This window comes from Sesamum indicum, linkage group LG2 (assembly GCF_026168435.1).
Source record: "Sesamum indicum cultivar Baizhima isolate 11 linkage group LG2, ASM2616843v1, whole genome shotgun sequence".
In the NCBI taxonomy this organism is placed as follows: Eukaryota; Viridiplantae; Streptophyta; class Magnoliopsida; order Lamiales; family Pedaliaceae; genus Sesamum; species Sesamum indicum.
Genome location: NC_142658.1, coordinates 15264985 through 15292393, shown reverse-complemented (window position 1 = coordinate 15292393; position 27409 = coordinate 15264985). Strand labels below are relative to the sequence as shown.

Sequence of the window (27409 nt, the reverse complement as noted above, 5' to 3'; positions counted from 1 at the left end):
CTTGAAATTATTGCTCCAAATAATCTAAAAGTTAAATCCTTTTCCTTTGTTTGTTCTTTGCCTTTCAAGTCAATTCTTGTTGTACCGAAAAACCAAAAGAACAAGTATGCCTTAACGGATCGAGTTAGCCCAAAATCTCGATGGATCGACTTGTTTGATTTATGAACATTATGCTCCTCAACAACCCATACCCGTAGAATGCAGTGGGCCTTATTGGACGAGTTACCTAAAAGTTTGCCCCGAGATCGACCAATCGGGCTCCATGTTGTTACCATAGACTACCTAAGGCTAGAGGTGGTAAAGGGGCGGATTTGGGTAGACCTAGGATCCGGCAAGCAACTTCAAAAAGGATTTAGGATCTGTCCCATCCCGGTACAAAATCCATTGAGGTGGGTCTGACCCAATACTCTTAATTATTTTATTTTTATTTGTTCTACAAAAAAGAGAGAAAAAATCAACTGATCAATTATAAAATAAAATTGTTCATAAAATATTCAAATTCAAAAGATAAATTCTCAAGTACAAATGAACTTATTCTTAACGAAACAATCCAAATAATTCATAAGAATTACACGTTAACAGCTCCTTCATCTTCCTTATTGTCAAGTATTATGATATAATTTTAATCTATCAACTGATGAACAACTAACTAACAATAAATAAATAAAATAATATAATATTTTGTTAATGTCTAAACCTTAAGGTATTCTAATTTGGGGTTAAGAAGACAATCTTATAAGTAAAGAAAAATAAAAAAAAAACATTAATATATATATATATATATATATATATATATATTATACCTTTTGCGGGTTTGAGGTGGATCTTTAAGGAACTTGGACTCACCCCACTTTCAATTTTTTGGACCCAAATGAGGGAGTCTAGGGTAGATTCCGCCGAATCCAATTTCAATTGCCGCCCCTATCTAAGCTTTGTCTCTCGACATAATGACGAGTATAATTACATGTTGTATAAAATTAATTATTATATTTAAATTATACATTAATCACTAGATAAATATAATATATTGATATGCGAGTGTTTCGACCCTAATTATATCCAACTCGAACTAAATTTTTCCACTTTCTCCCTTACCATTTTAAAGTAGTCTATGCCATCTTATCGTCCAAATCCATGACGACACAATGAAACCCCATATGAATTGATGTATTTCACATAATCAAAATACTCGCACAATTAATCTCCGAATATATAAGGATAAGGTTGGGATAGCATCTCCAGCAAAAAATTCTCGATAAATGCTCCTACTAATTAATCTATTTACAAAAATAACATGAGTAGTTTGGGATATAATATATTTTAAATAAAGAGGTTTTCTAAATAATTTAAATAATAAATTCTCTTCTAATCTAAACATTTGATGACAAATCGATATTCTATTTTTCTTATTTACATTTTTCTATATATAAATATTATGTATATAAAATTCAAACTTATTAGTAAACTATTGGCCTTGAGGATGGATAAGGGGAGAAATTAATCCCTCTTAAAATTTTTATTTTGATGTACTAAAATATCAACTTAAATACAATTAATGATTTAAAATTGAAGTATACATTAAAATTAAAATAAACTAATATCGAAAATATCGTAACAGGAATTTCTGACCAGATCAGGTTTGGTCAGACCTAAACCAATTATATGACAAGTGTAATACACTTATCGTGATTGATGTACAATTCAAGAAAAATAACCAATCACATTACAAATATATCACATTTACTATATAATTGATTTGACTCGATTAGATCTGATTTGAATTAGGTATTGGGAAGATTCAGCCAGTGGATGTGAAGCCTCCATCAACATAGATAACTTGGCCAGTGATATGGGAAGCAGCAGGAAGGCAGAGGAAAGCTGTCAATGGTGAAATTTCATCAGCTTCTGCTATTGCTCGGATTGGTGTTCTTGCTAGTAAGGGCGCATACATGATTTGAATGGACTTGTCAACATTCTCCTGCACAAACACCACAACAAATTCAGATGGAAAGAATTCGATGTATCGATTATAATTATATTATAAATTTTAATGATTAATATTTATAATATTTAATATATCAAAGTACGAAAGCTTAAAGCGGAGAAAAATATATATTACGGGATTTATAATTGTGGTTTTGACGGCAAAAGGCGCCACAGTATTAACTCTAATGTTATCTTTCGCCCATTCGCACGCCAAATTCTTTGTCAATTGATTGATGGCACCTGCACATATGCCGGTCATGTCAATAAGAATGTAATAGCGCTGTGTTTGCACTGATGAATTTGAAAATAGAAATTTCAGATTTTTAATAATAAATTTTTTTTATTTGTTTCGGATGATTTCATATTAAAAAGAATTTTCAAATTTTTAACTTTTATTCTGAACTCGAATTTCAAATTCTTCTAGTATGAAGCCATTTGAAATTATTTCCTTAAAACTTTCAATCTATATGTGGCCTAAAAAATTAGGATAAATTACAACGGGCTCTAATGAGATTTGTCATAATTACAGTTACTCCCTTATTGTTCGAAAAATTACAAATACTCTCTTAGAATTATCGGTCGTCTAACAAATATCTTCTTGTGATAACCCATTATAGAAGGGTATTTATTAGACGTCCATTAATTTCAAAGGATATTTGTAATTTTTTAAGTAACGAGAACGTATAATTTCGTAATTTACCCAAAAAAAAATATACTGAAGGGTTTCTTGTCTTTTCACACTCGTGATAAATTGAAAAAAATAAATTTAAAAGAGAAAAAAGAAAAAAAAAAAAAAAAACGGTTTACTTACCTTTAGAAGCCGAGTAAATAGCGAGGCCGGGAAGAGCCATTTTGCCGGCAACGGAGGAGATAAAGACGATATTGCCCTTGCCAGAAGCTTTCAGCAGAGGATATGCAATTTGGCAGAGATGATAAGGGGACTCCAAATTGGTGCTCATTATGTGCCAAAAGTCTTGCTCCGTGTGTTCAATTGCTCTCTTCATTATGCTTATGGCAGCATTGTTCACCTATTTGGAAAATTACCATGAAAATTGTTATAAAAAAATGCTTGAATTTTCAAGAATAATAATACTAAATACGTAAGCAGAATATGGATCGATATATTATTTTTTTTAACGTTACCTTTTGATAGTATCGATCTTATGAATTAGGTCGGCCAGAAGTATCTTGCCTGATTTTTTGATGCTTTTCTCCAAATTGTCGTTTTTGTTGATCGAACGATGAAGTCCTATTCTTGTTGTAGTTTTTCTTTTTTTGGTTTCATTAAGGGCAGTTGAATCTTTTAAAAAAATGATTACTTCTCTTTTTTTATAATAGTATTTGACAATATATACATCATGACATAATTCAGATTAGTCGATAATTTAATTTATACATATCAAGATAAAATTGTAACGAAGGACGAACCATTCCTCCACCCATTTATCTTTAGTGTCAGGAATAATTACGCTGGCTTCTTCTGAGGTATGGTATAACTATATGTAGATTTTTCGTAGTTTGAAAAATTACATCTACAAGTTTGTTTTTGTGTGACAGATAAACCCTTTCCATTGGTCAAAGTTTGTCAAATTTGCTAATATTAGCAAAAGAAAAAAATTGAAGAAAAATCCATATGTAGCCCCGATTGACTCATTTACTCACTTATTGCAAATCAAATAAATCTTTTTTTAACTAAAATACCAATATAAGGGTGAAGATATATCACCTCGTGCATTACCGCACAAAGATATATAAAAGTAGTTTGGTTTGAAAAGATTTATTAGACATGCAATAGGTCAATAAGCTAACCGGGGGTAAATCCAGATTTTCATTCAATTTTTTTGTTAAAATGAACAAATTCAGTGAATTTTAACTAACAAAGGGGTCCATTTGTTAGATAGAATCAAACGTCAGGAATATTAGATGTAATTTTCTGAACTATAAAAGTATACGTGTACTTGCATCAAATTTCAAGGGAAGGCAGTGTAATTATAGGAGTATGATCACTTACAAGAATATTAAGCTTGGCATCAAAAAGTGAAGCCACAGTGTGCATGAGCTCCTCCCTCTGTGTTCTTGAAGACAAATCACACACTGACCCACTCACTTCAAACCCCTTCCCTTTCCACTCTTGTATTCTTTCATTCAGCTCTGTCTGGTTTCTTGAACAAGTATGGATTCTGGCTCCAAATCCTCCCAGTTCCTCCACTATGGCATGCCTAAACACAACATTTTTCCGACAAACATTTATAATTATGATGATCAGTAACCAATTCCCCCTCAAACATTTCATGAAATATTATGAGATCGATATTTGGGACGAGCGTAAATGTATATGTTATATCCACGTTCGTCAACTAAAGACATAAAGAACAAAATAAGTGTATCTTTGTAATATTCTGACGTAAACAGATGAGAGGCAACGGAAAAATAATTCCCAATTTTTATTACAAGTAATTATGAGGAGACATTATAATTGAAAGTGGATATATGAATGGAAATGCGTAGAGAGACTGACCCGATGCCTCTAGTGCCACCAGTTACAAGAGCAGTCATACCCTTAAGTGACCATTTCTCATCTCTGCTCACCTCTTTCTGCCTTTCCATTGCCTCTTCGTTAAGCCAAAAATGCAACTCTCAGAGACAGGTAAATAGGTATGTCTGGGGCATTTATTTATAGGGGCCAATTTATGGGTTTATGAATAGGGTCAGCACAGCGGTAGTCAAATCACTAGTTCTGTGTATTATATGTTAATATTTGATGCATTACAAAATGTGTTTGGTTTTAGTGTATTGATAGGTTGTTGTGTTAAATGTTGGACGATGATGTCTCAATAAACATATTCCGTTGCAGTTAAATTTTCTTAATTGGAAGTCCAGAACGGACGTAATTTCTAGTTTGTTTTGTGGGTTTTTTTATAAATGATCACGTAAAGTGATATATCAATGAGTCTTGATAAAACGGACATTCAGAATGATTAAATTCCTTTGGTTGGGAGCGGAAATTGAACTTAACTTCTAGTGTGTTAGTGGGTTTGCAGTGATCAAGTTGGATAATTTCTGAATGGCTTTTCGCAGAACAATTTCTATCGCAATTTGATTCTTGAAAATCAGGCTTAAAGTATAACGTATTGATAGCCATAATGTCGTTAGCTTGACCTACATTTTAACTCACCAAAGTGAAATAAGAGGTAAAGTTATGAATTATTAAATGATAATAATTTTGATAATATTTTAAAATAATATACTGATATTATTATAAATTTTAAAATACAAAAATTATGTATAGTCAAAGTTTTCAATTCCAAAAAAATATAGGAGACATTTTAGTCAAATTCTAATAATTTAAAATTTTGACTTGGTTTCAACAGAAACGGATCAAGTTTGACCAAATCAAATCAATCACATAATAAATATATTATACTTACCATATAATTGGTTCAAGTTCAAACAAATGGGGTTGGAATTAAAATTTTCCAATTTTGACACATTATTACAACCTTGAGAAAAAAGTGAAGGACCATTTTGCCCTCTTACATCACTTCGTGCTGCATGGCATGATGTGATAAGGGAAACTCAACTCAGTGCTGCATCGGCTGTCCAACAAGAATGAATGGTCTTAATTGCACAAGACATACTCACATAAATGCTTATGTCTTACATGTTTGAGAATTGTCTACTTATTTGTCGGGAGTTTGGTCGGACGAAGGTTTTTATTTTTGTTTTTTCTCATTCATCAAAGATCATTGGATTCGAAATTTTAATTTATAGAATAATGTGTATTTATAATTCAAAGGCAGTGAATGAACGAATTACGACCAACATATTGGTCCATTGCAAGACCAAACAAACTAGTTGCAACATATATATATGTATGTATAGGTCCAACCCTAGACACAAACATTGTTTGTCGACTCTAATGTCATGGAGTGCTCATCAAAACTCAATCAATTAATATATAAAAGTGACAGAAATACCTTTTGGTTTGGGGAAATGTCATTTTCATTTAGTAAGATATTTAACAATATTTTAAAATAAAATATTAACTTTATTATATATAACCCGACATCCCATGACTTAATTGTTGTAGTTCTTAATCTGGGCCGACCAACATCCCTCTATTTACAATTTTCACAATGTTCTGAAATATCTAAACATGATAAGAATTTACGTATTTTTTACTCCAATCAGATCGTTTGAATCCTCAATTAACTCGTCCCATTTTTTGCTTCTAAATAAATAAATAAAACCCCTTCCAGCAAAATATCAATATAAATAGTTCAATAAATAGGTACGAGAATTCTTTTATGAATTTTTTACAAAGGTTAAATGCATTTTATCCCCCATGATATGTGAAATGAGCAAATTCCCCCTGTGAAAAAAGAATTAACAAATTATCCCCCTTTATTTTAAAAACTGAAGCAAAGTGTCCCTCTGTATTTCAAAAATTGAAGCAAATTTTCCCACTATCAATGATTTGGATAGGTAGTAATTTGCTTCATTTTTCAAAACACAGAGAGTAATTTACTATTTTATTTTTTCACAAAAATTTTTTTGTTCATTTTTCATATCACGTAGGGGTAAATTGCATTTTTCCTTTTTTTACAATAACCAACTTTTTAACTTGAATATCATAAGACTAACTATGTAACATAAATACATGCTAGTGTGTGTGCCACACCAAAATTTGTGCGCAATTAATTTAAAATATTAATAATATAATTATTATATTTTTGAATTACATATTCTTTAAATAAATAAAAAATATTAAAAATATAGATGTTGTGAGTAGTTATTTGGAGAAAAGTGGGAGAATAAAAAATATGAAAGTTGACAGAGAGAAAAAATGGAGGTTGACAAAAAAGAAAAAAAAAAGTGCTGAAATGATTTTAAAAAATAAAAAATAGCAGGCCAAAAAAAATTTACACATTAAAAAGGTGCTCTCCAATTATAACCATAATTTATTACCTTTTCATTTTTTGTCCAATTGGCTATAGGATTATCATTTTTTTTTCTCGTAACTTCTAAAAAGTAGTACTTTGGTCCTATAATGTATTTTCGCTAGATATTTTTCAAAAAATGTCATGTATTTAGCACGCGGGCATTAGGGCCTTCACACTTTTGGTCCCGTTGGATACAAAATTCTCACTTTTTGTCCCATGCACTTAACAACCACGTATAGCTTTTTCATTAAATTTTAATGGAATGTATTGTGAGGCCAGAAGTGCTACTTTTTAGAAATTATGAGACCTATAGCTCAATAACCAGTGAAATTAAAAAAAAATAAAATATGGGTCATAAAATACTATTTTTCCTATCATCTGATAACAAAACAACCTCAAACAACCCGTAATCAAGATCAATCTAACAGCACGTCTGAATAGTGATTAAACATATATAAAAGTAGCTAATCCCACTTGCCCGGGCCCTTTTTAGATTCATTTGAAAATAATTAAGCCAAAAAAATGTATGGAAGATTATCAAGAAGATTATTGGTAAGTTGTCATAACATATCCTTGGCATTGGGGGGACAAATTGTGTGACAATTTTAATGTGATAGATACCATGGGGTGGTGAGTTATTGGACACAAACACCAAAGGTTGGACCTTTTTGCACTGGTCATGCTTTGATGTGAACAATGTCTGTTTTCAAACTCCGACATCAAGATTTCCAGAGATCTTAATTTTGCCTGATTTTTGTTCTCATATCACTAATTTTCCTTTGCAAAAGAATACATTCAAGGGAAAATCAGAAATTTGTTTTTATAATTAATAATTAATCAATTTCTTCAAAATATATTTTCAGTTAAAAATTCAGTAGCTTTAAATTAAAATAATATTGAAGAAAATCCTCAGACTTTTAAATCAGTTCGATTGGGATTAGAGGTTGTTTGGCTAAAATCTTTCATAACATCTTATAAGCTTCGATGTTAAATCTTATTTTGAAAATAAGTTCCGAAATTGTTTGGATAAAATAAGATATTAAAATTTATAATATGTTTCCACATCTTATAGAATGTTACAGTATTTGGCATAATAAGGTCTTTTATTTGTAAAATGACCAAAAATATCATAATAACATTCGAGTCAAATAAGTTATTATTTCTTGACATACTTTATATTTAAATATTTTTAAAAATATAGATAGTGCACATTAGTTTAACTCAAAATAAAAATTTAATAGATTTTTTTTTACAAAAAATAAAAAAAAATGAATTATTACTTAAATTTTTGCTAGTCAAATAGTGACATAAATATATAATTGATATTTTCTTTATCAATGACTATTTCTAGTCGTATAATTTATAATGTCGTGAACTCATATTTTTTCAGTAAATATAATATTAATAGCAATTTTTTTTATTTATTTATAATAATTTATTACTAAATAATGAAGTATTTTTCTTTTTTGAATGCAAGAACAATTAAAAAACGATAAAAATTTTCAAAATCCTAGAGAGAGAGTATATGTGTGGGAGAGAGGTTTGTGTGTGTGCGTGCACGCACGAGAGAGAAAGAGAGAGAGATACATTTGTGTGTGTAAATAATAATATTTTTGTTTGATGACATATTAAATCGCTATGATAATTAATAAAAAAAATATTTTTTTTGGCAATCATGTAAATTTATTTATTGCGTATTACCGAGTTGGAACATTATTGAATGAAACGTTCAAGTTTTCTAGTAGTATTCAATATTTTAATATAAATGACAACTAATTATAAAATAAAAATAAAATATACTAATTGAATAAAAATGCACTATTTTTGAGAAAAAAAAATTAGTATTAACAAAAGACAGGTGCAAATATTAAACAAAAACAGTATCTTTTTAACATATGAATGATCTTTAACCAAGTAATCTTATTTTAAAAGAGTTTTTTTCCCCCAAACACTACCTAAACTTATATTTTATATCGTTTTCACTTTTCTTAAACACTACCCACTTTTGATTCAGTCATAATTTCAATTTTTCTTTTGGGGTGGGGGGGGTACATTTTTAGAGAGAGAACTGAACTGAAATTTACAAGAAATGAAAACAGAAGAAGACAACTTGGTACTGTGTTTTTTGTTTGTGTAGTGAAATAGAAAAGCAGTGAAAATAACATATGATGAGTGTTTTTTGTAGGTTAATGTTGCAGCAACCAACGTCCATGCCTACTGTCAAATACATCGCCCTACCAAACTGTCTGATGAGGTAACCATAAGGCACCCCACCCCTGCTTTCTAGTACTTCAAATTCTTGGAATGCTGTCCAACCATTCAACACTCTAGTTCCTACCAACTATAATTACATGCAACTAAATTGTTATTGTAGTATGATTGACGTACAATTTAAAAATATATAATAATGTCAATTATGTAATTAGTTGAGCGTCGTTTAATATTTTTTAGCATTAAGAATTTTTATCCGACCACAATGTTCCCTTTAAGTGTTGATTTTCGATGGATGACGAAAATGGTATGATTAGGATCTTAATCTAATGATCGGAAACGGGATCAAATGATTTATTTGAATTTTTTTTTAAATATGAAATTTTCCTAGTCTGATTTTACGAGTCGTGTGGATATTTATTTTAGTTATATGAATTTGATTACACACATCATTACAATTTATTAATAATTGAATTAATTTTTTCAAACCATTTCTCCCAAACATTCTCTTTTTTAAAAATATATCGATAATTTTAAATCAATCAACGTATTATTAATTATTATAACTTGAATAAAGAGAAGATATAAAAATGGGAAAAGTTAGAATAATTAATTATTCAAAGAAAAGAATAATCATAAATATAGAAAAAGCAATCGCAGGGAGGAATAATTTTATCATGTTCCGCAAATATTAAACTCAGGTTCAGCCCATGGACCGATCTGGTTGAGGCGGAAACCAAGTGCTTGTTTGTTTTTTTGTTTTTTTTTTTTCTTTATGGAATTGGGATTTTCTTTTGAATAATTACTTAGATTTATATCTATCTTATGAAATTAATAAATAATAAATTAAATCACATACAAATTTATACCTAGAAAACTAATAGTTAAAATTATATAATCATCTTTAATAATAATTTGACCAACAAGCTTACAATAATAAATTTAGATGATAATAAATTCAAAAATGACTTAAAATATACTTTGAAAAAAATAAACAAAAAAATATTATTGGATTAAAGTACTAAAAATTTAGAAGTAGAACAATAAAAATAAAAGTTTTTAGAATTTCAGAAGTATAAAAAGATACTAGAATGGTGAACGTAGAACAATAAAATAAAAATTATATGTCATACATTATTAAAGAAATCCCAATAGGCCCAGCCCAAGACTAGATGGTGTCGGATCACTGGGCTAGGTTGGGCCAATCCCACATAAAACCAAGACGCCCATTTTTTTATTAGTTCAATCTGATCCTGCCCAAGCCCAACCCAACCAACCAGGCATCTCGAAGCACAACGTACTTTAAATTACACTGTATAATTTTAATACTTTTTTATGTATGTATATTTATTACGTAGTTTTAATCTTGAATAACATCACGTATTTTATACAAACCATATATTGTTATACTATTATGCATAGACTGAAAAAGAAAATATTTACCTTAAGTGACGTATTCAAGTTGTATCGTATTTTCTACTTTCATATCACCGTATTTGTAAGTAGAGGAAAAGAATGAGAAACTGCGATAGTATTTTTCTGAGAAGTGAACATTAACTGAAAACTTACAAGCATTGTCTCAGAGGAAACAATAAGTTTAGAGGTGCTCCATGGTAAGAGAGGTGGACAACCTTAATCAACTTATTTTAAGCTCCAGTACAGTAGTAGAAACTTCAGAGAGTGTAGTTAAGGGACGAAGCGTAGCTTACATGTCAATCTGAGCTTCGGCTTAGCCAGGCGGCCAGTTCATTTGACGGCCCCCAAGCAGATGAACGTGAAGGTGATAAACAGATTGGCCTGCCACAAGAATTTTGACGTTAAGATCAACTAGAGAAGAATAACAACAGTAGAGGACGATACTTACATCCCTTTGGACCGTCGTTAATCACAAGCCTGAAGCCATCGTCAAGGCCTTCTTGTTTGGCAACGAGTTTTGCTGCGTAAAGAAGACGGCCAAGAATCTCACAGTGCCTCTCCTCAGCCTACAGAATAAGTCGTAAAATGACAAGAAACGTAGGATAAGTTTAGCACTTTAGCTTGCTATTACTCGAAGTTATAGTTTTACCCAACTTTTATTCAGATGAAAACCTTCGTCAACTTTTAGAAAATGAATCAATTGAACTATTTCTGAGTTCAGCTTTACGTAAAAGCTAGTCTTCACAAATAAAAGTCCAAATGATAAATAGGAAGTGCCCTTGTTTCACCTATCTCAAGCACACAACTTGAAAAGAAAAGTGGTCACAAAGCATGAATTGATCCTGCAATCTGTTTAGACACTTCATATTATTACTTAAAGAAGTATGAAGGATTGAAAAATAATTAAATCCAAGTTATAAGGCTTCAACTGCTCGATATCCAAGACTATGTATGAATTATGAAATATTGCAACAAGGTAGTTGTGATATGTGACTGCCTCCTAGTTACCATGATGGTGCCCACAAAACGAAAGGTAATGGTCTCCTGACCTGTATAATCTATGGTACCGTTCACAAGTGTATGCATCGATACATTGACCTTGAAGGGGGAAACTACGCTCCCATCCCATCTATTTGCTAAAAGTGATCTATGAGAAATGATAACAAGAGAAAAGAACACACGAAGCAATAGTCATAGCCTCAAAAGGACAAGTTTCAGGTTTTAGAGTTGAAAAATTCTAATTTTCATAACGTCTGATGGCCAAATCACTTGAGATATGAAGTCAGCTTCAAAGATAGGCAAAAAAATATAGAAACTACCTTAGAAATTCCAGTTAACCCATCCTTCACTTTAGGAATAATCAGGATGTGAGTAGGTGCTTGTGGAGCTATGTCCCTGAAAGCCAGAACCTGCCAAGGAGAAAGACGAGCTTTGAGAATTCATCGCATACATTAGAGCTTTGAACTTCCAGTACGCACATACTTTACTCCAACACTTAAAGCTAAGAAAAGAGAATGTCATAACTAAGATACAATACAAAGTTGTTGCATATAAAACCCATAAGACGAACGATAACTATTTGGGATCTAAAACTCTTCAAGAAACCAATAATTCATAAAAGAACCAGATTGAAGGGAAACGATCATCCATTTACCACATATCATAAAGTCAGTAATACTAAGTTAGAATTTAGAAATAGTCATCCATCCATCGCTTATCATACGGGGCATCAATAGAATTGTGGCCTGAAGTAAACAAAATGGAGGCACAAAATTCCTAGATCATGAAGATAACAGCCAGCATTGCCTTTCAGAGATCCAAACACAGAATGAGGTAAAGGAGAATAGAACAGCAAAACATACACTTGAGACAAGTGAGCATTTTTCAACTTGGGTCACCATGGAGTGCAAGAAAAGAGAGAGAGTACGAAACAAATGATTTAAAAAAGTAAACTTTCATATATGTAAGTATTTTCCCTTAAAATCAAGCCAAGAATTTAGGGCAGACTTCCGCTATATCACCGCTGTAATTCATTCTTTCTTGTTTTCCTTCAGAAAAACGAATCCATACATCCAGATAACAAATAAACTCCAACTTTCATCTCGATAAAATCAAGAAGTTTTACGAAATCGCAAGAAGATATCACATTCCCCATGAAAAAATGGGCAAAAATTAAAAAAAAAAAGAAAGAAAGAAAGAAATCAAGAAAAGTGTCAAAAGAAGAGCAAACAACCTTGTCATCCTCGTACACGACGTTGGACGGTATTTCCTTGTTGATAATCTTGTCAAATCTGCATGTTATCAAAAATCAAGAAAATCAGTTGAACACGAAAACAGAGAGAGAGAGAGAGAGAGAGAGAGAGAGAGAGAAGGGAAGATGCAGACATGGTGGGAGAATCAGAGGGGACAGCAGCGAGAGCAGCCTCTTTCTCAGACGCCATAGCCGTCTGAGGTGTAAGCAAATGAGAAGTCAGCACTTGCAGTCTGCTGCTGCTGGGGTTTTCATTTCGTCTCATGCCTCTGCGGACAATTGGCACTCTGCACCCTCCAAATCTTCCGACTTTGCACAATACATCTTTCAATTATAAAAATAGCATTTCATACCCTTCAATTCTGTATTTATTGGCATTATGCACCTTCCACTCTTTTCTCATCACTTTTCTTACTCAAAAATTATGTTTCTACACCATCTCATACATTGCATATTTTTTGGTTAAATTACATTAAATTCTCATAAAATTTAGCATAATTAATTATGATCCTTATTATTTGAAAAAAATATCGATACTCATAATATATAACATAATTTTGTAATCTTTAGACAGTAAGGTAGCAATGTCAATTTAAAAAAAAAAAAAATCGATGTTGGTTGAACGTCATTATAAAAAAATATATCAAAATTATAAAAATACGTAAAATCATATTTATGGTTTAAAAGGTATTTCAAAAAATTGAATACAAAATATGGATGAAACTCTAACAGAAATTAACAAAATTGGCCGATTATTCAACTAACGTTATTATTAGGGGTATCAATAATTTCTCAAATAATAAAAAATATTTATAATTGTAACAAATTTCAAGACAATCGACATAATTTACCTATTTTAGTACTATTAAACAATGACTCTTTGGTGAAGGAATTAAAGGGACATTCCTTGGGTTGCATTTTGGGTTTCGCATGTCCACCCGACACTACTTCAAATAACAAAACAGAGTTGTCTAATAAATAGTATCCACTTCAGGCACTCAAATGGATGCACAATCTGTTTCGGGACTGTCCGAGGAGCTTGTCTAATCTTCGACAAGTTCAGTTCCAATTTTGCTACAGGGAGTTGGATCAAACGGCAGACAGACTAGCCAACCATGCTGTTTCTTTTCAACTCTATGAAACTTCTTCCTACTGTCCCTTTTTTTTGCTTAGTTTTATGGAAAATAACGAATTCTGCTATGTAAATCGTCTATGTAATTTTGTCTGATATATTATGTTGTGTTTAAAAAAAAAAAAGTTGAAAATTTGATTTTGATATAATTATAAATATATTCTTTTTATTTAAAAAATAATAAATACCCTCTGATTTTAACGTTCGTCTAACAATAAGTCCATGTTTTTTATTTTCATTAGGCTTCCATCCAAAATTTGCAGCAAAATAACCAAAATATTCTTTTAAATTATAAATTATAATTTTATATCTTTTTATAAACTAATTTTCCTTGTGGATTATTTATTTACCCACTCTTCATTTTTTTTTATATTTTTTTCATTTCTTTTAAAAAAAATCAGCAAGAGTAAAATAATAAAATCTACCTTACTATTGAATTACATAATTATTTTTTATTTAAAGGAGTATTTTTCATTTTTCAAATAAAAATTTTTTATTTAAAGGAGTATTTTTCATTTTTCAAATAAAAAAAAAAGTATTCGTAATTATGTTAAACTTCAGAAAAAATAGCTGTAATTTACCATTTTAAAATATGATTGGCTGCAATCTTAAATAAAAAAGGCATAGCAAAATACAGAAGCTATAGTCGCATTCTGTCTCAAAAACAAAGAAAAAATACGATCAAATTACGGCAATTAGTCCCACAGAGTTCAAAGTTTGATTAATATACAATAAAAATGTACATACAAGAAGAAGGTTCACTCGTTACTGGGGTATCTAACAGCCAAGGGATGTTCAAGAGAGTGAAGCCAACTACAAGACTACAATACTCTGAGCTTGTCATCTTCGCAGCGGCGGCGGCAGCACCCCAAGTAGTTGTAACTGGTAATAAACTAACACAGCTAATTGAAACTTAAACGATAACGAATCTACAAGATCCTCATATGGGTGCTGAGCTTGTTCGTCGCAGTTGATACTTTGGTTCTGGTGGTGGTATGCTTGGTAGCACCTTCTCCAATTCCTGCAAGTGCAACTATAGTGACGAGCAGAACCCCATGAATGCAAGATGACAGCTCCAAGAAACCGGGAGAATCGGGAAAAGAACATATATTCCTGGTAAGTAAAAGGCTCCTCTTAATATCCTATCTGGAATGAGCTAATGGTGACAGATTCTTGTGAGTTTGTCGGTGGTGACTGTACAAGAAGCGTGGCCATTAATATGTACTCTGTTCTGTTAAAATCATTAGTCTATGTTGTACTGTGGAGTAACTTTCTGTGAAAAAGGTTAGTTTTGTCTTCGTGTAGGGCAAACTAGGAAACCGTCGGCTCACCTATTTGCAGAAAGACTTGGCTGAGGGACCAATGGGTCAGGGTGACTCTTGCTTTGAGCATGTAAAGACAAGGTTCATCACAAGATATGGAAATGTTTCAAATATACAATAACGATGTAGCGAGCAAAATATGTAAATCCCAGCTAATGGGAACTATTTTCGCACGAGTTATGACTGCACAACTGCTGAAGTAGATACTTGCTCACTGAACTAATGATACGGGAAACCTTGTTGATTGTTTCCAATTATCATATGGTGTTCAGTTTTTCTTCCTACGAAAATAGCTCATTTTCAAGACAAGATGTTCATTTATGCATAAAGAAAGAGTTGGTCAAAGGTGCTAATCAGACAATTCAGCTTCAATCCATAGAAATCAAGTTCGTCTCGCATTACTTTCTAGCTAGGGACAATGGAAATCAACCAGGCTTCGACACCCTCGGTCCCTCTTGGCTTATGTACTCTTTGCATATGAATTTCGCTAATAATTTCACTATATTTCCTGGTTCCTTATCTACAAAGTATTAAGGTTTCTTTCGTGCAATCCAAAGATCAATAACAGACAACACCCACAAAGACTGATCCATATATCAAGAAAGCAAACTTTTAAAACACAAATATGCAGATGAAAGATTTTCTCATTATGAACTATGAGCAGAAATAGAGCAACTTCTTCAGGCCTAGATTATTATTTACTTTTCTGTTTTTCTAATAGACTATATTCACGAAGTATGATGAATGACAGAAAAGTATTAGAAAGGTGACTCTATGTAAAGTCTGTTACCAGTCAAATGTTATGCAAGTTCTTTAAAGATAGACCGAGAGAGTATTGGGTAAAACCAACACCTATTGGTACTCTGAGTCAAGCTTATGAAATAGCAACATCTGAAGGATCGGGTATCCAGCAAGCTAACAGAAAGGCCTTTATGAGTAAGGTCCAGGATAGCATTATTTTGGTAGCACCGACAAGGACAGTTAACATGATCGGCACCAATTGTAGAGTCAAACAAGTGAAAATGACAGAACTGACCTTGGGGAGAGCATACAACAACATCTACCAAATTCAGTTGATTTCTCAAGTCTCCCTAAAGTGGCCCTACTAACAAGAGTGTTTGATTTCAACAGACTGATTGCTACCCGAAAATATGTTCTGAAAGATGGTAAAATCATCTCATAGGAATTCACAGACGTATGCTCTCAAAACAATGCAATGGATAGGCGAATTTTATTATCAAGAACCTTCTGAGAAACCATTGCTAGCAAACACGGTAAACACAAGAAAACTTTAAAAGGAGCATGCCCAGCATCGGTTGTCAGTCCATAAATTAAGAACATGACTGGTTTAATGCAAGCAGTGAAAGAGTGGCTCTGCTCAGAAATAGCAAAAGAATGTAGAGAAAAGCACATATGAAATATGGCCATATATACCCTCAACTTAAAATTACTACACAAATGCTGTAAGTTGACAGAGCACCATACCAATGTTTAGATATCAAACGAAATGCAAAACAATACTAAAATAAATAGGTTATCAATTATCGAGTATAGAGAAACATAGCAAACCTTTTGTCTCTTGAGCCTTTCATTCTCCTCCTCCAGACGTGAAACCTTGTTCTCCAGCTCGTGGGTGTAAGCCTGTGGCAAAAAAGATCCAATAACATATGGCCACACTCCTACAGCAAAAGAATTAAAGAAAATAATGTCCAGACACTGAATGCATGAGAAGGTACCTGTTTCCTTGCTCGTGACCTGGCTGCAGATTCCCGGTTCTTGATCATCCTCTTCTGCCTCCTTTCAACACTCTTTTCGGCTATATCATCAGGAGCAACCCTTTTTCGTCCTGGTGTCTGTGTGTCTGATAGAGTGCCCATCATAGGCGATGAAGACATGGTTATTTGTGTTTCAGAGTAAGCAGCATCCATGATAGGATTTCCACCAAGAGGAATAGGCTGTTGAACTGAATGGCCTGGCATGAATACCGGCAGCATACTATGTTTCTGTTGCTGCTGAGAGTGTACCGAAGGGATTTGAAAATTCATCCATTGAGCTTGCTGCGGCAGTCCCATTGGGTCAGCACCCCCCAAGCCCGAATTTCTTTTTCCTGCTGACGACTCAGCAACCACTCCCGCCTTAACTAAGAAGTCCTCCAATGTCATTTCCCCAAGAGTAGCTTTCCTGTCAAGACTACCCCTTTTATGCCCCTGCTGAATGTCCTGCCACACCTCGTCAACAGTCTTCTTGCTCAGATCCGTAGGAAGCATAAGGTTTGACTGTTGATTTAAAGACGAGCCAGACACAGGCTGGCCAGGCTGCTGTGCAGCAGGCCCATAATCAACACTTCCTGTTGCTTGATTATTAGCCTCAACTGTCCACACAGTCTTGAGAAGTTCATCAAGATTCATGCTACTCAGAGGTTTCCCCAGGTCACCCAACTGGTTCTGAACCTCATCAAGAGTGAGGCTGTACAATGATCCTTGCCTAGCCAACGGGTTCGATTTCGGGTCCTGGGTTTGAATTTGGGTTTGGGCTTGGGTTCCGCCAATGCTGTTACTACCACCCCCCTGGGTCCCCATTCTTGCAACCATACAACACCCTCCTCTCTCTCTCTCTCTACTCACAACCCAAAATCAACTTCTCCAAGAAATTACTACTCCCAAAAGACCCCTAATCAACATCAGCAAAACAAAGTCCTAAAACCCCAAAGCTTTGCATGAAATGCACCATTCCAACCTATTACAAATCAAGAAACAGAGCCCATCAAATTGAAGAACGCATCAATCAGAAAAATGCAAGAAAGATCAAATCTTGGGCTCCCCCAAAAATCACAACCCATCAAATCAGACAAAATGCATGGAAATTTAACAAATTAAAGTAAAAAATAATCAAATAAACAGACTCACCATGAGAAATACAAGAACCCCAGAAATGAAGAGAAGAGTTACAGTGAGATGTGAGCATCCATGCAGCCACTGCCTGCCACTCTCTACAAGAAAATAGAAAACCCAGAAACCATGCTGCAAGAACCTGAGCTCAAAATCTAATTCTTCACAAATCAAAGTGTAAATGTGGACAAAAATAATAAATATAGGAAAGAAAGAGAGAGAAATCAGACCCACATTCTATTCCCTTCTCTGCACTAGAAAAAAACTTTATAAATTTGATATAAGGAAACATAGGACTATTTTGCAAAATACAAGTGTACATTAATGTATGTATGTATAATGTACCCCATCCACAAACTTCAAAAGAAATGTAAATTAATCAGCAGTGTAATATTTTTGAAGAAATAAACAAATCAAAGCAGTGGTTCTTTTACAGCATTCTTTGTTACCGGTACTTGTGCCTGTCTACCATCCGCAACTTGGCAATTTTTTTTATATTTTGAAGGAAATCTTCATATTGATTTTTAATAATCCGCTTTTTTATTTGAAATGGGTAATTTTGAGACATCTCCGTTTTGGTTTTAGGACCAGTTTTCTTTGTTGAAATGGGTAAAATGAGTGTGAATAAAATGAAAGTTGGATTAAGAACTATTCTTTTTTTTTTTCCCCTCAAAAGAATCCATGTAAATATATTAGCGTTTTTTTTAAAATTATAATAGCAATTAGGGATAATTATATTTATATCCCTTGACCTATGATATATTACAAATCGCTCCTATTTTTTAGATACTTATGCATACATACACCAAATATGAATATCACTTACACAAATCACTCCTTACTTTTTTAAAAAATTACAAACACACCCCTTAAAAATGTTAGCATCATTACACAAATTAACCCTGTTTTTTAGCTATCAGGACTAATTTGCAAAACTAGGAGATAATTTATATAAATAGACTATAAATTAGGGGTATAAATGTAAGTATCCCTAACAATTAATTGATTTCCATAGAGATGCCTCAAATTTAAAATTTTATTTATGTTATATTTTTGTGATATGAATAGTTGAAATATGATTATATTAATACACTTAAAAAATAATAGAACAAAATTCTTATTAGGATAGTTACACTTTACTCTCTTCATTTAATGTAATTACACATAAATTTTTCATGCTTTGAAAATGGCTAAATTTCTTTTTTATCCCCTGTATTTTTCTAAATCAACTAAAAAAAACCTGTAATTTGAAAACTTACAAAAAAACTTCTCGTATTTGGTTAAACCCTGTATTTAGGAATTGGTGGAGGTTACACTGCATGTGCAAGTGGTGCGGTTTGGGAACTATTTTGACGTCATTGCATGATTTTTTATTGCCATTATGGCTAAAATGCCCCTATTATGACTATATATTATAATTTTTGTGCATTTTTTTATTTATTTTTAACTTATTTTGAATATTTTTTTTCGTCTTTATATCTCCAGAAAAAGTTAAAAGTTTCTTTTAAATATATTTATTTAAAAATACAAAAATATTATGTAAAATTTTTAATGTTTAATAATTTAAATTAAAAAATTAAATTAAAATCACTAATTCAAAATTTAAATATCTTAACAAATATGGATATTAATTAATTATAATAATTATAAGAAATATACATTATCAACTAATTTATATGTTAAATAATTAAAAATATTAAATAAATTATATTTAAATTTATTATATCATATAAATAATACACTATTATTTTTTATTTTAAATTTTTTAAAAATACAAAAAAATGGAAAATATATTTTTATATACATATTTATATACATTTTTTTATTTCAATTTTTTACAAATATATTTATATTAAATAAAAAATGCCAAAAAAATAAAAAAATTTACATTATAAAGAAGATTATACTAAATTGTATTTTTCAAATTTAGATATGTACATGAATATAAATCTTAAATAATTATAATTTATAAACTAATTTAAATTATTATTTAGGTTAAATATTTTATTAATTATATTTTTTTTATAAATGATATTTTATTTAAATTAGTATATATATTTAAAAGAAAAAAGAAATTACATATATATCAAACAAAAAAATTAATTAAATATGAATATAATTATTATAATTATCTAAAATTATTCTTGATTAACTAAAATATATATTTAATGACTATAATTAAGTTAATTAAAAAATTAAAAAAAAAACCCACACAGGAGGGGATGGTGAATCTAGGGTACATTTTGCCCAGGTCTAATCTGGGCCACGACGATGATTTTTTTTGGGAGACGTTGTCGCCACCATATTCAATCTGGTAGGGGCGAGGGTTGGGGATGGGAGGAGGCAGCGGGGGTGGGGTGGGCTGTGGGAGTAAGATTTTCTTTTTTCCTTTCTAATTTATATATAAAATAATTTATTTTTTATATTTTCTAATTATTTATATATAATATAAGTCAGTCAACATAAATGTATAACGGTCAGGCGATAATTAAATTTAACGTCGTTACGCCTCGATCAAAAAAGGGAGAGCGAGCTGAATTTTTTAAAATACAGGGGGTATTTTGCCTATTTTCAAATTATATGGGGTTTGTTGGAAATTTATCCTCCCAGCGAGCCCAATAAAGCGAAAAGAAGTATTACAACGGAATATAAATCAATATAACAACGATTACATATAGTGAGAAAAACAGCAACGATAAATAATTTCGACTCAGGGAGCTGGATCCGATAGAAAAGCCCACAGCCACAAAGGCCGGCAACCCAACCACCGGTTGCTCAAACCCGCTAAGAGACAACAGCCACCAAAGCTAACCCATGCCACAAAGACACACACACGGCCACTAAGGCATCATCGAACCACTTAGGTTCACCTATCTCTTTTATTTTTTTCATCAATTGTTTCTCTTTTTTTTTTTTTCTTCCCGAAGGTAGTGAATAAATAGACAGAAGCCATTGATGATGGCACAAAAAACCAAGAAAGAGGAAAGAATACAAGGAGGGTTCAGCCAAATGAAAAGAATAAGAATGCGAAGGGTTTCAATAATCTAAAAATGGGAATCGGGTTAGGTAAGGCTTTCTAGGTGATGAGTTTGGGCCTACCGAATTTGGTCCTTGGCCAATTTTCCAACATATTTCTTTTTTGCACTGAACAAAATTATTAATAGATTTTTGCACTAAGTAAAAAGAAATTTCATAAATATTTCTCACAATTTTCAGATATTAATATCTAAAAATATTTCACATAAAGCAAAGATAATAATCTCAAAATATTTTCGCACCGAGCAAAAAACAGTACTAGAGATAAACTTTAACAGAGATATCGTCAAAAAAAAATGTGGCAGTTTTAGCAAAATATTTACAGAAAAAATTACCAACAGTAATGAAAAATTGCAAAAAAGAAAAGAGGAGGGTTTTAGAGGTTACCACCACCAAGGCGAGAGATCAAAGATCAACCTTTGATACCACTTTTGGGAATTTTATCCCAAAAATGATGAGCCCTAACTCAATTATTACAATAAAAATGGGTTATAAAAATCCTTAAATATACAAACTATAAAATCCAACAAATATACTAAAATTACAAATTTAATGAATGACTTTATAGATATGTGCAAGAATAACAACAGTAAGTATTTTAGGCTCAAAGGACAGATCCGGTGAAGGGTCTCTTGCGGCCACTCAGGTTACCAACCACACTCATTGATTGCAAGTTTTACCAGAAACAGTAACCCAATTCACCAAGGACCAAAACCACAACCAACCTACACCATTTAGGTATTTTCTCAAAAACATACAATAAAGAAGTTCATGAAGAACAAGAGAGATTTTTGGTTTACTGATATTGTTCTATTAAACCAATAAGAGAGGGGGGGGGGGGGGTTTATAGTGGTTGAACATTGAAAAAGAAGGAGGTGGAAAATTTGTCGAGGCCATGAAAAATGCGGTTTAAAGAAACAAGGGAGAGAGAGATAGATGAGGAAGATGAAGAGAGAAAACAGCGGCAATGCAAAATGAGGGGGCTTAGGGAAAGGATTAAGATTAGGGAGTTAAGTAGCCGAGTCGGACGAAGCGGGTCGAGTCAACGGGTCAAGTTGGTGGATGGACTGCCATCCAAGCGAGTGAGGGATTCGGCCGAGGGTTTTGGGCCTACCATTTTTGTCCTGGGCCAATTTTTCAACAGGATTTTTGTTGTATTTTTAAAATACAAGGGGGTTTTATGCAATTTTGCCTTTAGAAAATTACATTTATTACCTTGAGGTTCGCTTTCGTCCAATAAATAAATTCTTCAATGAGTCAAAATTCACAAAATTTGCTGACATTAACAATGAATAATTTATTTATCACATATCAAATAATTATTTTTATGATGAAATAACCCTTATATATATTTACATTTTAATGCATGTGAGGAGGTATATCTCACCGTTATAAGGGTAGTTTAGTCAAAGAAAAATTTTTCAACCTACAACACGTCAGTAAGTTAATCAAGGGTAAATATCCTTTGTCATTAATTTTTTTAAAAATTAATATTAATAAATTCAATACACCTAATAGTAAGAAGTATATTTTAAAAAAAAAGAATTTTCTTTTTATTTACATTTGAATGGTCATATTTCTCTTTGTCGAGAAATCGAGAAGCCATACAGAAATTTTCTCAGGCTTGTTCATATGGTACCTGACTAGGCTAAGAAACTCTATGATATGAGTAGAAATTTAAATCTCTCTACCTTAATTAGGCCCATAAATAGATTTTAATTAACGAAGGGACCTATTTGTTAGACAAATGTAAATCTTAATATTAAACATAATTTTCAGATCACAAGTATTCTACGTTTAATTATAACAAATCTAAAAAAAGTGTAATTACCCTTATTATTATATACTCGTGCATATATTTCTCTATCTAATCCTTAAGATTATGAGGGTGTTTTCAATAATTTATTTTTTTTATGTGAAAATAAGTTGCAACAAAAGTTGTACGTTTAATTGTGATCAACGTCAAGAATATTTAAAAATAAAAATAATATTTTTAAAAGAAAAGGCTAAAGTTTGAATGTCAAAAAAAAGTTTCATATTTACAATTTTACTAATAAGTATAAAAAATTTGATCGCAAGCCGTTTATGATTTAGTTTAAATTAATTAAATTTAAACAATTTAAAACCATAATTCATAAATTTTAACAAAACATCAATAAAGGCAATAAGGTCGTGCGAACAACCTTTATATTTCTTTATTTTATCCATATAAATATTCACTCCTCTCACTTTGAAAGTAAGTTTAGATTTCTGTCAATTGTTCTTTTTCAAGGTCTTATGAGCGCATCCATCAAAAAATCTCTCAACTCCCTCTATATATAATCACTCGTTTTGTGGACCAAAGTCCTTCAATCTTACTCACTTACTATACGGATAGTTACACCATGCTACATTTAAATTTAGTATGATTATACATAAATTTTTATAATTTAAAAAGTTATATTTAATATCATTGACTTTTATTTTTGTTCAATTTATTAAAACATCACGAAATTTATTGTCATGAGATAGTTTTGGTGTCATAGGGTCCCAAAAAATTTTAAATCAAATCAAATTTAAATTAAATTATTTATCAAATGTATTACATATTTTATAAAGTTTACATACAATTCAAGAAAAGTAAGTGAAAAATATATAATACTTGCTCCGTGACTAATTTAGTAAATCTAACCTGATTTGGGTAAAAGAATTTCCACAAGTAGATGACAACAGAACGGGTCCAGATACAGACCATGTAAAAGTAGATCCTCTATGACCCAATCCAATTAAGAGACTTGAACCCGACCAAATGGTCCAAATCATTGACTTGTCTACAAGAATACCACATTATGTGCAGAGAGTGCTGTACAGAAGTTTGCGTCGAAACTAACTACACCCACTTCAGTAGACTCATATTAGGGTTGACCAAATGGAGCCGTATCCTTGGATGAAATGGGAGCAAGAGGACACTTACAAGTGACAACTGAGTTGGAACCAATTCATCCACTATAGACGCAGCCCATTGCTGATTGTTGGATACATGGGTTACATGAAATCTGATCTATGAAGGCATATGTCCGTTGCTGCAAACCTTGTACCCCCCTAAATCATCTCACGAAGCCCAATATAGATTCACACGGGGTAAAGGCAGCAATATTAACAAATTTTAGAACGTGAGGATGAAAGCAACGACACAGTAAGGGAACAATCTTGGAATGGAGCTGAAGATTACAAGGACAAATTTAGCTCGTAGCACAGAAAAATGTCAAAAGAATTAAAGATGGTAAGTATCCTTGCATTAGGAACAAACAGAAAAAAGAAGTATTCAATCCAATTCAGGATAAAGACAACAGTTTAAAAGATGAAAGTCACTTAACAAAGCATTCATCAGAACGGAAACAAAATTTCAACTAGTAATCTATTATGAAACCACCTAACATAACTGCTCAGGCATCTGGGGTATCCACCACCTGGACAATCTTGGAAGTGGGCTTTGCCAAGAGATCAGTGTACTCTTGGAACGGAGATTTTGTGAACCGAGTCTCCCTCCAGAAGTCTGGAGTTAGGAACCCATAAGTCTTCAGCAGACACTCAAAGGTTGCCTGTAAAGAACATGTTTGCATTAATAAACAATAACATGATTAATCCTGACATAACTTCACAGATAGTAATCTTTCCCAAGCAAGATATTGTTAAAGCAGACACACACCCCCAACCCCAACGGATGAGGCATAATACATCCCCATATCAGATTTTCATCATGACCTGAGAGGGTTAATTTTTTTTATTAATAAAAAAATAAATAAATTATATCAATATAATATAAATAAATACCATAATAAAAATATAACAAGTCATGGTTACAAACTACGACTTGAATTAAAAATTATTTTTTTATAAAAAAATCCATGTCGTGGTGTCAAACCACGACATGCAAATTATTTTTTTTTAAAAAAAACCAAGTCGTGATTTCAAATCCCGACTTAATATTTTCTTTTAATTTCGTTTTAAAAACAAGGCTGACTCAAGTCAGCCTTGTATTTGATATTTTTTTTTTAAATTTTGTTTAATTAAATTTTTTATATATTAAATATAAAATTAATTTTTAACATATATTAAAGTCCACAATCACAATATGGAGGTTATTGGAAATGATACTACAACATAACGCGATAATGTGGCATCTAGTTCTGCAATAACATCAAGTCGGTTCAATGATGATGATAATGAGGCGCAAAATGAGCCAATGCAAAATGTGGGCGAGAAAATAAAAAGACCTCGACGTCAACACCACAGACTCAATTGTGGAACAGGTGGACATTTTTTATATTTGAAATTATTTAGTTCATTGTATTTTTTACAATGGTACAAAAAAAATATACCATTACATTTGTATACTTAATTGTAATTTTTTAAATTAATCCAATTTTAATATTATGATTTTTTGGACTTTAATATGTTGTTAAAAATTAATTTTATATAATTAATTTATAAAAAAATAATTAAACAAAATTTAAGAAAAATATATATTAAATACAAGGCTGACACGAGTCAGCCTTGTAAAAATAAATTCAAGGTTGACTCAAGTTCAGCCTTGTTTTTAAAAGGAAATTTAAAATAATATATATATATATATATCAAATCGTGATTTGAAACCACGACATGGTTATTTTTTTAAAAAATAATTTCCATATCGTGGTTTCGAACCACGACATGGCTTTTTTATTAAAAAAATATTTTTTTAATTCGAGTCGTGGTTATATTTTTAGTATGATATTTATTTAAATTATATTAATATAATTCATTTATTTTTTATTAATAAAAAAATAATTAACCCTCACCTAAGAACTATGGAATTACAATAATATTATAAGAAAAATTCAAGATGCTCATTCTGAGACATTAATTTAACAATGTCAAGAACCTCCAGCTCTTAAAACACATTTAAGCAACTATGACAAACATATTCTAAAAAGGCACATTGTACGACAGCAAAGCAACCATTTAGCAGAAATGCACCGTACAATCAAATACTAATCAAATTATAAATCCAAATGTACATAGTATTAGAAAAGCCATATCAATTAAAAATTTCAAAGAATCATCCACACTATGTAAAACAGTCAATTAGCGGAGGAAAGCTCTAAAAAAAAATCAGGTAGATATAGTAGGTACACATCAGGAAACGTATAAAGATTTTGACTTGCACATAACATGCCCACAGTTCTGCAGAAAGCTTAAGTTATTATCAATTCAAGTTTGAAGAACAAAAGTTCACATCAAAGTCCAGAACCAAGTACTAAGACAGGACATGTAAGCGTGTCTAAGTGTTTTAACATGCACCTTACGGGCAGCAACAAAAGAGATTAATTCAGTGCGTCACTAAAGCAATTCTACCAAACATCAAAAAATATTAAATGCACATAATAAGAAAATAACTGCAAGTAGTAAATGATTAGACCTTCACAAAGTTTCCAAGAGTCTTGGTAGATCCACGGGAGGAGGTAAAAACATCCTCAATACCGGCAAACTGGAGCACTTTCTTAGGCACACGGGCAGCAACGATACCAGCTCCACGGGGAGCAGGGACCATCCGCACCGTAACAGACCCACATTTCCCGGTAACCTTGCAAGGCACTGTATGCGGCTTTCCAATCTTGTTCCCCCAGTACCCCCTCCTCACTGGAATCACAGACAACTTAGCCAATATGATGGCTCCACGGATGGCAGTAGCCACCTCCTTAGAGCACTTCACACCTAACCCCACGTGACCGTTCCCATCCCCGACCACCACGAACGCCTTGAATCGGGTCCTCTGACCAGCTCGGGTCTGCTTCTGGACCGGCATGATTTTCATCACCTCATCCTTGAGAGAAGGTCCCACCAGGGCATCCACGATTTGGTATTCCTTGATTGGAAGAGAGTGGAGGTAGATTTGCTCTACGGATTTGATCTTACCGTCTCTCACCAATCTGCCGAGCTTCGTCACCGGCACCCACTTCTCCTCCTCGGTTTCGCGGCGGGGGCGGCGACCACGTCCGCGGCCTCCTCTGTCGCCACCACGGCCTCGGCCGCCGAAGCCCCGCCCAAAACCACCACGGTCTCCGCCTCTCTCCGCCATACTTCCCGCAAAGAGATGATGTTTGAGAGGATTAGAGGGCTAGCGAATGCTTGTGGTATTTGTGTGTAGCAAGAGAGTGTAACCCTAGGATCAGTGAGGGGTTTATATAAATACTGAACTAAAC

The 27409-nt window shown here is 32.3% G+C and overlaps 4 protein-coding genes across 4 annotated transcripts; all 4 read right to left on the bottom strand.

Annotated features, from left to right (window-relative positions):
• Positions 1 to 1481: 1481 nt before the first annotated feature.
• Positions 1482 to 4661, bottom strand: LOC105155909 (tropinone reductase 1). The gene is made up of 5 exons (XM_011071893.3): positions 4505 to 4661; positions 3998 to 4205; positions 2798 to 3014; positions 2120 to 2226; positions 1482 to 1978 (listed from the first exon to the last, which is right to left on the bottom strand). The coding sequence occupies exons 1-5, from the start codon at positions 4591 to 4593 to the stop codon at positions 1799 to 1801; spliced, it is 801 nt and encodes a 266-aa protein (XP_011070195.1). The 5' UTR covers positions 4594 to 4661; the 3' UTR covers positions 1482 to 1798.
• Positions 4662 to 10656: 5995 nt separating this feature from the next.
• On the bottom strand, positions 10657 to 13105 carry LOC105155751 (14 kDa zinc-binding protein). The gene is made up of 5 exons (XM_011071684.3): positions 12942 to 13105; positions 12790 to 12847; positions 11876 to 11965; positions 11005 to 11122; positions 10657 to 10937 (listed from the first exon to the last, which is right to left on the bottom strand). The coding sequence occupies exons 1-5, from the start codon at positions 13070 to 13072 to the stop codon at positions 10870 to 10872; spliced, it is 465 nt and encodes a 154-aa protein (XP_011069986.1). The 5' UTR covers positions 13073 to 13105; the 3' UTR covers positions 10657 to 10869.
• Positions 13106 to 14634: 1529 nt separating this feature from the next.
• On the bottom strand, positions 14635 to 18455 carry LOC105155750 (ABSCISIC ACID-INSENSITIVE 5-like protein 2). The gene is made up of 4 exons (XM_011071683.3): positions 18168 to 18455; positions 16998 to 17997; positions 16831 to 16902; positions 14635 to 14960 (listed from the first exon to the last, which is right to left on the bottom strand). The coding sequence occupies exons 2-4, from the start codon at positions 17850 to 17852 to the stop codon at positions 14880 to 14882; spliced, it is 1008 nt and encodes a 335-aa protein (XP_011069985.1). The 5' UTR covers positions 17853 to 17997; positions 18168 to 18455; the 3' UTR covers positions 14635 to 14879.
• A 5983-nt stretch (positions 18456 to 24438) lies between these two features.
• Positions 24439 to 27377, bottom strand: LOC105155749 (small ribosomal subunit protein uS5x). The gene is made up of 2 exons (XM_011071682.3): positions 26626 to 27377; positions 24439 to 24766 (listed from the first exon to the last, which is right to left on the bottom strand). The coding sequence occupies exons 1-2, from the start codon at positions 27283 to 27285 to the stop codon at positions 24611 to 24613; spliced, it is 816 nt and encodes a 271-aa protein (XP_011069984.2). The 5' UTR covers positions 27286 to 27377; the 3' UTR covers positions 24439 to 24610.
• Positions 27378 to 27409: the final 32 nt, after the last annotated feature.